At 44.2% G+C, this 15,702-nt stretch overlaps 1 protein-coding gene across 6 annotated transcripts in view; it reads right to left on the reverse strand.

Annotated features, from left to right (window-relative positions):
- Positions 1-9,380: 9,380 nt before the first annotated feature.
- The window catches only part of nocta (nocturnin a), a 15,242-nt gene continuing 8,920 nt past the window's right edge, over positions 9,381-15,702 (reverse strand). For all 6 annotated transcript variants that reach the window (XM_019867540.1, XM_019867537.1, XM_019867535.1 and 3 more), the window contains one exon: positions 9,381-10,662. In XM_019867540.1, coding sequence (XP_019723099.1) covers positions 9,812-10,662 — 851 coding nt within the window. In that variant the 3' untranslated portion in view covers positions 9,381-9,811. The remainder of the gene's footprint in view (positions 10,663-15,702) is intronic.

Genomic DNA, 15,702 nt, shown 5'->3' on the forward strand with positions numbered 1-15,702 from the left:
TTTGGGCAAAAAAGGAAAACACACAGATTATCAGAAAAATGTGTCCGTCTGACTTCGGACGTCGTGTCGGGTAGGCTAGCTTAGCTGTTGTCGTAGTTCAAAGCTTCTTTAATATGTGACGTGGGTTGCGTCGGCGCCGTGAGTACGTGCTCGCGCTCACGCACGCACAGCAGAGAGCAGCGGACTATCGACTGCTGAGTCACTCGAGTGATGTTGCTACAGTACGTGCATATTATGGAGCAGCTTCTGGACAAACGCAAATTGTCCGCCGTGTAGAGCCATTTTGATCTCCTTTTAGAGAATAAGATATTTATTCAAATCTCCTTGTCTCACCAAGTGCCTCTCGGATTTTTGACGTCTTCTTCCATTGTCTTATTCCATTGTGTGTGTGTTCTCCACAGCAGGGGAAATAGCGTGCAAGAAACGCGACAGACTGAACTTCAAACACTGGAGCAACTTATTTTTCTGAATAAAGATTTGTGAAGACAAAGCCCACAAGCATCCTCATTTCCATAATTTTCAAAGTATTCAAACATATTGAATAATACAATATCAATGCATAGATGTGAATGATATTGTATACACTTCATCATCAAATCAGTCAGTTCAGTCTGTCAAGTGGGTTGGCTGCAGGGATTTTTAAGGTCCAGCAGGTGGCAGTGGTCAGCGACACAGTATCAGCACAGTATCAACACAGTGTGTCAGTGTGTCGACACGCCTCATGAGGCCTCATGGACCCATCATTAAAACATGGCACGTGCACACAGCAACAACAACAAACAGCAACAATGACCCAAACCCAAGTGGTCGTGTCGGGAGTCCTTTTAAACCAGGGGTGTCAAACGTACGGCCCGCGGGCCGGATCCGGCCCGCAAAGGACTTTAATCCGGCCCGCGAGATGATTATGTAAAGCAGTGGTGTCAAACATACGGTCCGCGGGCCGTTCAATCAGGCCCCACAGGATAATTTAAAAGTGAAGAAAATGCATAAAAGACACAGAATAAATATTTTTAATAAGGTGCAATTCATTGAGTATGCGCTAGGGGACACTGTTTTGATCAGAGAAGAAGACAACAGCAGCCTCAGTCCATCACTGAGACAGACCCATGACAGCAGACGCTATCAATAGCACTCTCACATTTACACATTTAATAGCACGCTCCTTAGTTTGTAAGGTGTAGGCAGGGATTACATTTAGATTTTATATGCACGTGTAAATGGTTTAAAACTTCCTTTCTTTATAAATCTCGTTTAATCTTAAAGTGCATTACTATATTTTTCAAAACCAATTACTTGTTAAAGTTTGTACAATCAGTGGGATCAGTTGCAATGCATATATGTGAATGATAAAAGTAAATTGCACATTTGTCGAAGGAAATGTAAGGTGCTTCATGAAATGTTTTGTAAAAGATATGTTCATTTAATTTCAACATTTTCCTAATGTTCTTGTGCTTCTTTATACCAAAACAAAGGAAAGACATATTGTTTTGGTTATTTATAGCAAAGTATGGTATCATTTTAATGGTCCGGCCCACTTGACATCTACCCAGGCCGTATGTGGCCCACCATGTGAAATGAGTTTGACACCCCTGTTTTAAACAAACAAATGACACAATGACCAACAGGTGTGCAGCTGCAGGCGGAGCCCTACAGTGCCACCTGTTGGTCACAAACAGAACCATGACAAGGAGAGTAAAGATTCAATCGGAATAATCCCAGTGTGTTTCTCACTTGCAAATGACATTTGGACAAATCGTTTTTGTGTAAACTGTTCAAATTAAAGTCATGTTCCCCTCTTAATTTAAAGTGCATACCTCAAAACACTTTTTTTTTTTAAGGTTTGGCAGGGGCGGTGGAATGGTTAACACAGGAGTGCCCATTATGTCGATCCTGATCGACCGGTAGATCTAGGACTGGTACCAAGTAGATCCGAAAGGTGTAGAGGAGAAAAAAACAAAAAAACAAGACATTTGTGTGTCTTTGTACATGTTAGTAATATATTTTTTGTGTTAATGTACACTGCACCGTAATCATCCTGTCAGTCTCATTTTCACAAAAAAATATTTAACAAATAAAATAAAATAAAGCAGGTAAATCTTGAATTTACGGTGGCGCGTGACCTACGTCACCGGAAGTTGTTAGTGCTCAGCGTATACAATTCACCGAGGGCACGGGCAAAGAATAGGAATCTAGAGGGCTGAGGGTAGCACTTTAAAACGGTACGTGTGAGCTACGATAGTCAACAGGCTGCAAAAGTGCATCGCTTGCTTCCGTGTTCAGCTTCTCATAATGGCGTGCGTGTGTGTGTGTGTATGTGTGCGTGCGCGGTAAGGGGCGATCCCGGGAGGTTGGTTGATCGAAAAGTCGATCTTCGGTCCAAAAAGTTTGGGCACCCCTGGGTTAGCACTTCCCCCTAGCAGTGCAGAGGTGCAGTGTTCGATTCCAAGACTCGACCTCCCTGTGTGGGAAAAACCTGTGCCCTGTGTAGGCACAGGTTTTCCGGGTACTGTGGTTTCTTCCCACAGTCCGGAACATGCACGGCCGATTAATTGATCACTCTAAATTGTCCTCACATGTGATTGTGAGTGTTGATGGTTCTTAGTGTATGTCCATGGAAACCAGTTCAGGATGTACTCTGCCCAAGATGTCGCAATACAGCTGGGATAAGCTCTCGCACACCCGCGACCCTCGTGAGAATAAGCGGTTCAGATAATGGATGGATATGGGCAAAGGTACCTGGTCGTAAGTGGGACATCATATACTCGGCATCACACTCAACTCAACTCAACTGTATTTATAGAGCACTTTAAGCAGCCATCGCCGCAACCAAAAGTGCTGTACATGGAGCAACTAACATATACAACAGTAAAGCAACAAATCAGTAACCAAGACGGTAGAAAGCACCGAACAGCAAAACCAAGAACAAATCTGAGTCATGCTGAGTCAAATGCGATTCACACCTGCAAAGGAGTGGGGCGAGGGGGGCGGGGGGATGCAAGCGTGGAACTTCCGATAACGTAATAAACTGAAGCTCCAAGACAGAGGGGGTTTTGAACTTCTAAAGCAGGGGTGTCAAACTCAGGTCCTGGAGGGCTGCTGTCCTGCATGTTTTCCAAGTCTGCCTTTTGCAACACACCTGATTCAAATGAACAGGTTCAATGTCAGGCTAGGCCACTTTGGGTTAAATACCCTGCATTCTGTATCTATTTTTCTCTTACCTAACCTTTTCGCTATGAGGGGCGGGTTTAGGATTTTTTTCTGGGGTTGCCAGATTTTCTGGGGTTGCCAGATAACGGCACAGACCGCAGAAAAATGCACCAAATGTCATGTTATAGTACCTATATGTGTTTATGAAATTGTTACTAATTAATAGTTAATAATGAAAATAGTTTGTAACTAAAGACAATTTTATTGCGAAAGCCCAACTTTATTACCAAATACAAATCCACATAGATGAAAAATAAATTAAAGTACTCTCTGTTTGTTCAGGGGGGGCAGACCAAATGCAGAGGGGGGCCAGATCCGGCCCGCAGGCCCGTAGTTTGGGGACTTCTGCGGTACATGGACATTGATGCCTTAGTTAAGTGTAATCAGTAGTGTCGGACTGCGTTGTGTTTAAGAATATTGAGGACCCACAGGAGGATTTCTTGTCTTGGCTGTGTTTTGTTGTCTCAATCACAAAGCCTGACAAATAGCAGAAAACAATGTCCACCTGTCAAATCGAGTGATACAGAGCGCCCCCTACACAAAATATATGGCACAGCAATGTATTAGGATACTTCAACTTTTAAATGAAAAACAAAACTTTGTCCACCTTTAAAAACATTTACCTCCCAATGGAAATCAAGTGAAACAGTGGCGGGATTGAATTTAAAAGAAGCAGTGCCACCTTAATTGTTGAAGTCAGAGAACACATTAAAAAAAATATATATATATGTAGTGCAGTCAGTTGTTTTACTGCCCCTGTTACACATGGACATCGAGACCTTAGTTGTCTTTTATTCGAAACTTCACCCCATGAAGCAGTTGTTGTGTCTGCTAATTTGACTTTGGATTTTTCAAATGTAGGAATTACGCTGCAATCAATGACGTCCATCCATCCATTTTCGAATCTGCTTAACCTCACGAGGGTCACGGGTGTGCTGGAGCCTATCCCAGCTGCTTGCCAGCCAATCGCAGGGCACACATAGACAAACAACCATTTGTACTCAGAATCACACCGAGGGACAATTTAGAGTGTTCCATTAAGGGTCCCACGATTTTGTTTTTGGAATGTGGGAGTCAACCGGAATACCCAGAGAAAAACCAATGCAGGCACGGGGAGAACTCCACACAGGAAAGCCAGAGCCGGGATCGAACTCACAACATCTGCACTGTGAGGCTAACCAGTTGCTCACCGTGCTGCCCCAATCACAGACATGTGGTCGCAATTTGCTTGGAACGCAAAAGTGCACTGAGGCAATCGAATCTGTTGCGCACATGACTATTTTCAACACGTATGGTCACTTGCGCGCCGCTTATGTGCATCCCTGGTTATTATGTAATTAGATAATATAATTGTACTCATATTACAATGGGCTACGAGGTTACAGTATATGTTCTTCAGTTTTAAAATATTAACTTTTTATTCAGTGCTATTTTGCTTTCTCTTTTTAATCATGGCTTTTTAACAGTTTTGAAAGATGTTTCACATTTTTGTCAAGTGGCATGGACATAACTTTTGCCTTTTCTGTAAAGTGACATACCAACTCATAACACATCTCTCAGGAACAGAGGAAAACTTTACTCCCATTGTTGTCTTGAATAGAAGCTTACTGAAAAGATTCCGAAGAGAGTCTGATAATGGAACATGCATCTGGGAAACCAATGAGAATGAATGTGGATGGAAGGCACTGGTGAAAAGTGAGAACGGGATTTTTTTTGTTCTAAAATGAGCAGCAAGAGTGGGCATGTTCACTCCATTGTAGCCTCATTGGTAGGTGAGATAAATGTTGTTATATCAATGTATCAGTAACATGCACAGCATGAATGTAAACATTTGTTTTTTTTTTAATTTAAAGACAAAACTGTATATACGTGCTTTTCACAGGCCAGCGACGATATAGAATTGTTGAATGGGAGAATGAGATCCCTCCAAAAATAACAATTGATGACTACAAATGAAATGCTAACCTTTCTTCTTTTATCTAGATTAGTTTCTAATGTTATTGTAAAATTGCAGCCAACAGAATATTGAATACCATATTTCTGCACTATAAGGCGAATCAAAAAGTCTTCCGTTTTCTTAAAAGCTCACGGCGCACCTTAAAATCCGGTGTGCCTTGTGTACGGTCATTACGGTAATATGTCGACCCCAAGATGGCTTCTTCCTGGAGACATGCTTACAATGTTATAACTTGCTGTTGGTTCAGTGAACTGTGTTCCTGCTTTTTTAAATAAGTTTTGTTGCAGCTCAGAAAAAAGGAGAGCTGTGGTGTTATTTTTTTAAAACGCACACTTTATGAATTTTTTTCACAGTCTCAAGAAATACAGTTACTGTACGTCTGTCAGTCTCCGTGCCTTCTCTTCTTCCTTCGACCCGAGAGGCGTTCATGACCGCCTCGGAAAAACGTAAATTAACGATTGCTTCATTGAAATTACGAAAATTGAAAATAATGCATCAAAACAGAAAATCAAGCGAGTGTCACGGTGCGAGGTGGTGGTGGACCCCAAAAAGCAGGAAAGAGGGAGGAGCAGGGTGTATTTGAAGAAGTGTATTGATAAAACACTGAAAATTAAATCCTAAACAAACAAAGTCCTGAAAACAAAACGAATCCAAAGTATCAAACAAAACCATGAGTGAAGCAAAAAACTATCAACAACAGAAACATGACCAGAAGAAACATGACAGCAGCAAACAGCAACAGCCACAAACAATGACCCGAAAATGAGTGGTCGGGAGAGAGTCCTTTTAAAAGGCTAACGACATAACGACCAACAGGTGTGCAGCTGCAGGGGGAGCCCTACAGTGCCACCTGTTGGTCACGAACCGAAACATGACAGCGAGGAAATCACAAAATAAATTCTCTAGTCCCCCTACAGAATTTATTTTGTGATTTCCTCATTGTTGAATACAGTTCACAACAAAGGAATAAACAGCAAACACTTCTGAGACAGTCCAGTCTCCTACATTTTAGTAACATCTGATCTTTCTGTTGGAGCTATGCTCAAGGAAATGCCAAAATAAATTCTGTAGGGCGGCCATAGAAGTTATTTTGTGATTTATTCACTTGATTTTCTCTTTTAATGCATTACTGTATTTTCGTAGTTTCATTGAAGTAATCATTAATTTATGTTTTTTGGAGGCAGTAGTGAACGCCTCTCGAGTCAAATGAAGGGCTGTGGCTCCATCTAGTGGATGCATTGTAAATTGCACCTTATAATGCGGCGCGTTTAATATTTGAAAAAAATTACAAAATAGACCATTCATTGAAGGTGCACCTCATAATCCAGTGCGCCTTTTAGTGCGGAAAATACGTTACTTTTTGTTCCTTGCTTGTTAAATGTTACTCAGTCCAGTTCCCTATGTCCTTCCCGTGCCCACATTTTTCTACAAACAATAGCTGTCCTGTCCACCACGTCTTTTTTCGTTCCGCCGGGGTTTAGCCAATGTGTTTATAAAGAAACCAAAATCTCTTTAATACTTTGCAGCATTTCACATTTGTCTTGTGAATAAACATTTGCTTGTTTTGCTGAAACGCTTCAGTGTCTTGGCTGTTGGTGTTCACAGAACAATGATGTTTTGCATTCTGTGTCCAATAATGAGACAGAAGTTCAAGTATGTTTCAAGAGCTCAGGAAATTGTGGAGCTGTATGATGCAGCTCCGCAAAAAAAAAAAAAAAAAAGGGGAAGTTTTTTTTTTTTTTTTTTTTTTTTTTTTTTTTAAACGTACACTTTAAAATGTTCAGACGAACACAGACACGTCTCTCCAAGAATGTGCCTTCTTTTCTTCGTTCGGCTCAAGAGGCGCTCAAAGACCGTCTCCAAAAAACGTAAATTAATGGTACCTCAAAGGCACAAATAAAATCAATAATAATGCACCAAAAGTGAAAATCTAGCAAGGAAATCACAAAATAAATTCTATGGGGGTGTTTGTGAATACACAACAAAGAAAATTTTCCTTTAACATCAACAATTCTGAACCAGTTCAGTCTCCGACATGTACAATTAACTGATTATAGAATAGCTTCAAAGTCAAACACGTCATTTGCCAAGGAAAGCCACCTTTCAGTTTGTCCCTCTTTGTTCTATAATGCTAAATAAAACCATGGATTGGAAATCAGTCTGCTATGATTCTTGCACAAACCTGCACAGTCTCGACCTATGATCGGAGTGCCTCAATGACAGAAATTCCTGCAGCTGGCAAAATGGCAACGGCATCACCTGAGAGCTCACGGGCCATGTTCAATCTCTGGGACGAGCACAATGCCCCCCGTGAAGAAGAGCACGAGGTCTGTTCCAGTCAATCCCATAAACCTGAAAGGAAGACTCTCAATTGTGCGCTTAAAATAAGTGACATGTATGGATGATGTATTGAGATTGTCCAAAATCAGTTTTGTAAAAATACAGGTACGCATTGTAACTGCGGCTATATAACCTGTAAAACATGCTAGCCTCTTCATTTTTGTGAAAACACTAACCTAGGAGTCTTATATTTCTTTCAAGTAGCGATTGACAGACGGGGTCGCTGAGTGTGTTTGACACTTTTCCCTGGGGACTGGAGTACCACTGCGTCGCTGTGTCATTAAAATGTGGGGAACTAAAAAGCGCCATCCCGTGGTTTGAAATATGCAAAATAGCAGCCTGTCTTAAAAAAAAATTGACATTTTGAGCTCATTTATCGTCTTTCAGGATTGTGAACCAAATTGACATGGATAAGCTTTTTTTTTGACCAAACAGTTTAATGTTGACCTCATCTATCCACAGGATGGACTTCCAAAAAGCTTCAGGTTTGTCCAGGTACTCTGTTTCAAAGTTGACACGGGCACCTTTGTTCATTTTGGGGAACAGAGGCTCCTTGCTCGCAAGCCTTCCACGAAAGCCTTGTTGATTTGTGTTTTCTTCTTCTTGTCGAATCCTGCACACATGTTCCAGATGCAGCAAGAGAGGTCTCCAAATTCCTTAATGTGATGTTTACCCAGACAGTTGTGCTTCTGACCTCTTCCTGAAGTCCTCAGAATTTTTTCTTCCTCTCCGCATGATTACATGAATGCGTTCACCTGTGGGCGGTGCAGTGAGCGAGTGGTTAGCGCGTCGGCCTCACGCTGCAGAGGTGCAGGGTTCAATTCTGGCTCCGGCCTCCCAATGTGGAGTTTGCATGTTCTCCCTGTGCCTGCGGGAGTTTTCTCCGGGAACTCCGGTTTCCTCCCACATTCCAAAAACATTAACAGCAGGCTGATTGAACATTCTAAATCAGGAGTAGGGAACTCCAGTTCCTCGAGAGCCATATCCTGCCTGTTTTAGGTCCCTCCCTACTCCAACACATCTGATTCAATTGTTCAGGCCTCGACAGAGCTTACTGATGAGCTGATCATTTGAATCAGGTGTGTTGGAGTATTGAAAGACCTAAAACAGGCAAGATATGGCTCTCGAAGAACCGGAGTTCCCTACCCCTGCTCTAAATTGTCCCTAGGTGTGAGTGTGAGAGTGGATGGTTGTTCGTCTCTGTGTGCCCTGCGATTGGCTGGCAATTGGTTCAGGATGTCCCCCGCCTACCGCCCGAAGACAGCTAAGATAGTCTCCAGCGCCCCCTGCGGGCCTTGTGAGGATAAAGTGGATCGGAAAATGAATGGATGGATGTGTTCAGTAGTAAATTTAGCTTTCCATTTCTCCATCTGATTCTACTTGACTGCTTGTTCAAAGCAATGCAGCCCAGGGTTCACCAAGTTGAATTGACGAAGAAGTCTTTTTTTAAATTAAGTCTTGACTACACAATTAATTAAGGAGCCTATCCCAGCAGGCTTCATGCGGTAGGTGGGGTACATACACCCTGAACTGGTGTCCAGCCAATCGTAGGGCACAAATGGACAAGCAACCACCCCCCCTCACACACACACACACACACACACACACACACACACACGGCACCTTAATTTAGAGTGATTAATGACCCTACCATGCAAGTTTTTAGAATGTGGGAGGAAACCTGAGTGCCAGGAGAAAACCCACGCAACCACAGAGGCTAGAATCAAACCTTGTGTATGCATTCATACATATTTGTTTTATTGCGAATATTGGAGGGGGGGGGGAGTCTACTGTACTAGTAAAGTATAGGTTACTAGTTTTTCTGACTATTGCAAAATGCAAATTCATGTCAACAAAGACAATGCATTGTATGAAGTACTGAAATGCAATTTATTTCAAGAATTCTCACAAATCAATTACGGTATTGAAAAATAAAGTGGTGATATCTCCAACTACTTTACAACCACATCATAACTTTGGTAATGCTTATTGAGAATGATATTTTGCAGTCTTATTGCACATCACATCTACACTAAACATTTCACTCTACTTCAAGACCTAATAAAATTACACAATCATAAAATCACCGAATTTGAAGTTGAAATTGTATTTATATGTGCAAGAGCAGTGAAGGATGCCTATTTTGACTATCACTTGTGTATCCCATTTTCAATGTGCAAACCTAACCAGTTCTTTACAAAAACTAGACAAAAATAAGTAGATTCTCCTCACTTACTCAAGCATAAATCTTTGTTCAGAGGCGTTCATCGTTATTCAACTTTCAATAGTTCCGTGAATAAGGCTGCATTAAGGTGCCTCCTTGAAGCTGATGTCACAAAGCAGCGATAAATGGTCTGACGGGTAGTGAAACGAGGGCAAGCGGTCTGGACCTATCTGCTCTTCAGTAGGAATATCAAGCAGACAGTCCACACTCAAGGAATCGTGTGTATACCATATATAGTCAAGCGTGCTACAGCTCTCTCCGGTCGGGCGGATCTTCCAGGTTGTGTACGGTGGCTCCGTCTGTCGGTCAGCGCTCAACAGCTTGTAAGCGGAGTCCAAGCCAAGTGGAGAGGATCTAAAGCGGCGGTAAACATCCTCTGAAGGCTCTGCATTAAAATCTCCACATACCACAAGAGGATTTGTCCCTGATGACCGCACATTGCTGCCCCTACTCCTGGAAGTTATGCTTCGGAGGCTCTGGAGCAAATTAGCACCTTGTGCGCTCCTCACCCTCTCCCAGCCACTTCGCGCTTTCAGATGTGTGACAGCCACACAAAGTTGTTTGCTTGTTAGCTGGCAGTTGAGTATCTGCACAATGGCCACCTGGTTGGTGGGTAACATCATTGCTGACAGCCGCAAATGAAGCGTAGTCTGTAGGGAGAAGCGCGAGCGGCTATAAAACAATGCGCAACCATCAGGACCGTTGTTTTGCTCCACGTCCAAACAAGGAGACCAGGGTTTTGCCAAGAAGCTACCATGATAACCTAGGCTGGCCATTATTGGCTGGAAAGTGTCATGGTAATGGTCAACTTCCTGAAGGCAAACAATGTCGGGGCGGTGGGTGAGGATCTCCTCCAAGATTAAGTACTTTCTTTCACTCCAATTGAGAGCCTCAAGAGGACAACGAATAAATCCATCCTTCCCTTCACCAAGTGCTGTAAAGACAGAAAAAAACCTGTTACAACCTACTGGAACTTAGCTTGCCCTGAGAGTGCACTCAAATTAAAGCGGTTGTCCCCGTACGAAAGTGAAGCATGGTTCCAACTATTTTGGAGCCAAGCACTCTTCCAGGCAGTTTAAGGTACACTGTCAGAAAAAAGGGTACTGTAGGGGTTCATCTTTGTTCTCCAAGGTACAAATTTATGTGATGTACGCTCTGGGTTCACAATCAAACCGCTAGGTACAAACAAGTATGGTTCACGGTTAGAAAAGGTACACAAATGGTCCAAATGGACAAAGGGACCATTTCTGTACCCTTTTGTTTGCATGTAAAGGTACAAACAAAAAGGTCCAACCCTGTATGGATGCCTTTCCAAAGAGCCCACTGTTGTTTTAAATGTTGTTGAAAGATATAATTAGTAATCGTATTTTAGACAAGGGATCGGAAACTGATTGCACTTCAAACCAACTGAAATCAGTTCTTGTAAAAAAAAAAAAAAATACATATATATATATATATATATATATGTATGTTGTTTGTGTAATTTTGTACTTTTCAGCCACTTGGACTCAGTGTGCCTCTCTCCCCCAGGACGTGGGCAAAGGTCTGTCGGAAGTTGGGAGTTTTAACCTCTTTCTGACAGGGGATTCCAGAAGGCATTGCCAGCAAACCCCCACAACACGCTTGAGTCTGCTGAGTCGGATCGGCATCTTCCCCCACCATTGGAGCCAACACACCACAGGGTGGTGATCAATTGACAGCTCCGCCCCTCTCTTCACGGGAGTATCCAAAAAATGCGGCCGCAAATCCAACGACATGACGACAAAGTCGATCATTGAGCTGCGGCCTCGGCTGTCCTCGTGCCAAGTCCACATATGGACACCCCATGTTTGAACATGGTGTTCGTTAACCCTTGTTCGTTGATTTTTTTTAACGACACATCGGACAAAGGCACCATAATGGAAAGGTGGCTTTAAAGTGTAATATCAAAGTCATTTCTAAATCCTTTTTTTTCTTGCGACCACTCAAAATGTTCAGTGGCGTCAGACCTATCCATACATATCTAGTTTCTATTTACTTATTGAGGTTGGTGCCCTCTATGGACATCAAAGCAATAAAAAGCAGTATTGTGCTATGGGTATAACTAACTATCATCTGCATATAAGTAAAAAACAAAAACATTGAATTCGGACTATTCAATATGGACAAGTTAGCGCCTTCAACATGTTAATAGATCATGACATAATTTTAGTTTGTACGTCAACAGTCCTGTTACGGGATGTTTTGGTGCACAAGGGTTAAGGACAATCCGTGACGAGCACAAAAGTCCAGTCACAGAACACCATTCGGGTTCACATCAGGGTGGGGAGGGGTGTGGGTGGGGAATCATGCTCTTCCAGGTCTCACTATTTATTTATTTTATTTAGCGAATGCAAAGTCCTTCAGCCATGCAGTTGCCTCTGGGTTAGCTGAGTGGAGGGTGGCTAGCCCTCCTCTCAGTTTTTGGAGAGGGCAAGCTTCGATGATGTGTTCCATTGTCTGCTCCTCTCCACAAGCGCACAGTGGGCTGGGGCAATTGCCCCATTTGTGGCGGCTGGCCAAGCAGGGGCCATGTCCAGTCCTGAACCTGTTGAGGGTTGACCATTGTCTCCGTGGAAGCTCGGTGCCAGGGACAGGATGGGTGGGGTCTGACACCAGATGTTTATTGCGGATCTCCTTGGAGTCCCATTCCTTTTTCCAAGCTGACTGGATGGTAAAGTCAGCTGGTGGGGGGTTCTTCCAGATGGGGCGTCTGGATGGGAGTCGGGCCGTAGGTGGGTTAAGGATGTCTTGATAAATAGGTAGGTGGGGTGAGACTTTGACATTTTGGAGCATCTTTTCGGTTGATGCTATTCGCCGAATGTGTGGGGGAGCAATGTTGGATAAGACAGGTAGCCAGGGGAGTGGTGTTGAACGAATTGTTCCGGTTATGATTCTCATGGTTGAGTTAAGCTGGGTGTCCACGTGGTGTGTGTGAGATGACCTGGACCAAACAGGAGCACAGTATTCCGCTGCAGAGTAAGCGAGGGCCAGGGCTGAGGTGCGCAGTGTGGAAGTGGAAGCGCCCCATTTTACGCCGGCGAGCTTACAGAGCAGGTTGTTTCTGGACTTGATCTTAGCCGCTGTTCCTTTTATGTGTTGCTTGAAGGAAAGGGTCCTGTCAAGGGTCACTCCAAGGTAGGTGGGGTGAGGGGCGTGCTTAAGTTCAAGCCCACTCAGGGAGATCTTCAGTCCTCTGGCTGCTGTAGCATTGTGCAGGTGGAATACACTGGAGACAGTTTTTGCAGGACTTGGTTTTAACCGCCAGGTTTTGCAGTACTGGTCCAGTTTGCCGAGGTCTTCTGTGAGCACGTGTTCCAGCTGTTCCAGATCTGGTGCTTGGTATGCCAGGCAGATGTCATCTGCATAGATGAATTTGCGGGATTTGGTGCAGGGGAGGTCGTTTGTGTAAAGGTTGAACAGTGTTGGAGCGAGAACTGAGCCTTGGGGGAGTCCATTTTTCTGTGTTCTCCAAGAACTGTTGTTCTGGCTGAGGTGTACTCTGAACCTCCGGTTGGTCAGGAGGGTTGTAATGATTGTCGTTGCCCAGGAAGGGAGAGCCTTTGCAAGTTTCAGAAGGAGGCCTTTGTGCCAGACTGTATCATAGGCGGCTGTGAGGTCGAGAAACACAGTCCCGGTCCTTAGTCTTTTCTCAAAGCCATTTTCGATGAACATAGTAAGGGCCAGTACTTGTTCTCCTGTGCTGCGGTTCTTCCTGAAGCCTGCCTGGTCCACACAGAGAAGGTCCTCTACTCCTGGGGATATGCGCTGGAGTATTAGACGTTCCAAGATTTTATAGGGGACACAGAGTAGGGAGATTGGGCGGTAGCTTGCAGGTAGTTTCTGGTCTTTGCCGGGTTTCAGTATGGCAATGACTTTGGCTGTGCGCCATTTCTTTGGAATCACATTGTCCCGTGCGATTCTGCTGTAGAATTTGGTCAGCCAGATTACGGCTTGAGGGCCCAGATGTTTCATAAACTCCGGCAAGATGTTGTCATATCCGGCTGCCTTCCCACATTTCAGGCCCTGTAGGACTTTCTCCAGTTCACCACTCTCGAAAGGGTCAGGAGGCTCAGGACTGTCGTCCTCTTTGGGTGATTTGTGTTGTTCCCTAAGCTCAGCTGTCACTGCTCTTCTGGTGTGCTTGTCTTGGGTTGGTTTTGCTATGGCCAGTAGATGGGATGCCACTTGATTGGGTGTGACGGCCGGTCTTCTTTGGGTAGGAGGTTTCTGTGCGGCTCCTAGGCGGCGGATGAGGCTCTAACATTTCCTGCTGGAATGGGTGAAATTCAAGTCAGCTACTGTCTCCTCCCACATTTTCCGCCGGGCTGTAGTCAGCGATTCTATGAGGTGGTCTGCCATTTCAGGGTCCCCTGATGCTTCATAGGCTTGTAGGAGGGCAGCGCTTTCTTCATCCAGGCAGGGGATGTAGAGGGGTCGGTAGCCTCTTGGGATAGCTGTGTGGGCAGCCTTGTAGATGGCACTGCAGAAGCGGTTGTATGCTTCATCTATCGTGATGGTGTGGAGTGGGATGGTTGTAATACTTCGGTCCAGGGTTTTGCGGTATTTCTGCCAGTTCTCACTGTCTTGCCCATTTGAGCATTGAAGTCCCGCAGCAAAACGATGGGAGTACCCAGGGGGAGCGCTCTCCAGCACACCCTCCGAGGACTACAAAAAGGGTCTGTACTCTGAACTGCAATTTGGTGTGCGTCCCTTAAGTCAACCAGGAGGAGTGACCTGGAAGATTAACCGTATATTAAAATTGAGGATATGTGATTCAGTATATATACCGTATTTTTATGACAAAAAGGCGCCCTTAAAAGTCTTACATGTTCTCCAAAATGGATGCCTCTTGTGCAGGGGTCCCCAACCTTTTTTGCCCCACGGACCGGTTTAAGTCAGACAATATTTTCAGGGACCGGCATTTCAGGTGTGGCGGAATTAATACAACGAAATAATATGGTATGAGCTGCATGAAAACTGTGGTGTTTTCGAAATATAATAATAAACACAAGGAGCGTCGAATCTGGTCGCAACACTCTTATCGCTCTGGTAATGTTTAATGCCTTCAAAATACGATACAACGCAAATTCAAAGTGCATGAAAATGACGACTCACCACAGCCCCGAGCTTGATTTTCTGCAATCAGACAGTCCCATCTCGGGGTAATAGGAGACAATGACACCTCAAGTGTGTGGTTTATGTCCAGTCTACTTCGTAATTTTGTTTTAGTCACTTTTGCTGCATAAACTCCCCACCTCACACAGGTTGGATGTCGGAAATAGCAACAGTGCTATTGTGGGGATCTCAGAGTATTCAGCCATAACTTTGATCCAGTTGTTTCGAACGTACTTTTAAGGCCGCCGTCATTTGCGATCTCCAAGCAGCTTTTTTACTCATTTTGCGGGCTTCAGCGTTTTGTTTATGAGCGTCATCGGTCACGTGACCGAGAAGTGTGGCTTGACGTGAGTCAAGCGTGACACAGACGGATGTAACAGAGAATCCGGTAATTTTTCAAAATAAAACACATTTCGTATTCCGAAATAAATAAAACGGAAATAAGGCAAGTTCTTTCTGTGCGGCCCGGTACCAAATGCCCTGCGGACCGGTACCGGTCCGCGGACCGGCGGTTGGGGACCCCTGCTCTTGTGTATGTGTTAAACACAGAAATTACACCCGTAAATGACACTACACCTTTTACTATGACGTCTCACCTGAGGAAGACGCTGGAGAGACTCGTCCTCGCCCACCTTCGACCGCTGGTGAGCTCGGCACTGGACCCGCTGCAGTTTGCCTATCGGCCTGGCATCGGCGTGGAGGACGCCATTATCTACCTCCTCCACTCAGTGCTGTCACACCTGGAGAAGGCTGGGAGCACTGTGAGAATCATGTTCTTTGATTTCTCCAGTGCCTTCAACACCATCCAGCCCAACTTACTGGGAGACAAACTGCAGAA

The sequence above is a fragment of the Hippocampus comes genome, unplaced genomic scaffold (genome assembly GCF_001891065.2).
Source record: "Hippocampus comes isolate QL1 unplaced genomic scaffold, H_comes_QL1_v1.1 scaffold2, whole genome shotgun sequence".
In the NCBI taxonomy this organism is placed as follows: Eukaryota; Metazoa; Chordata; class Actinopteri; order Syngnathiformes; family Syngnathidae; genus Hippocampus; species Hippocampus comes.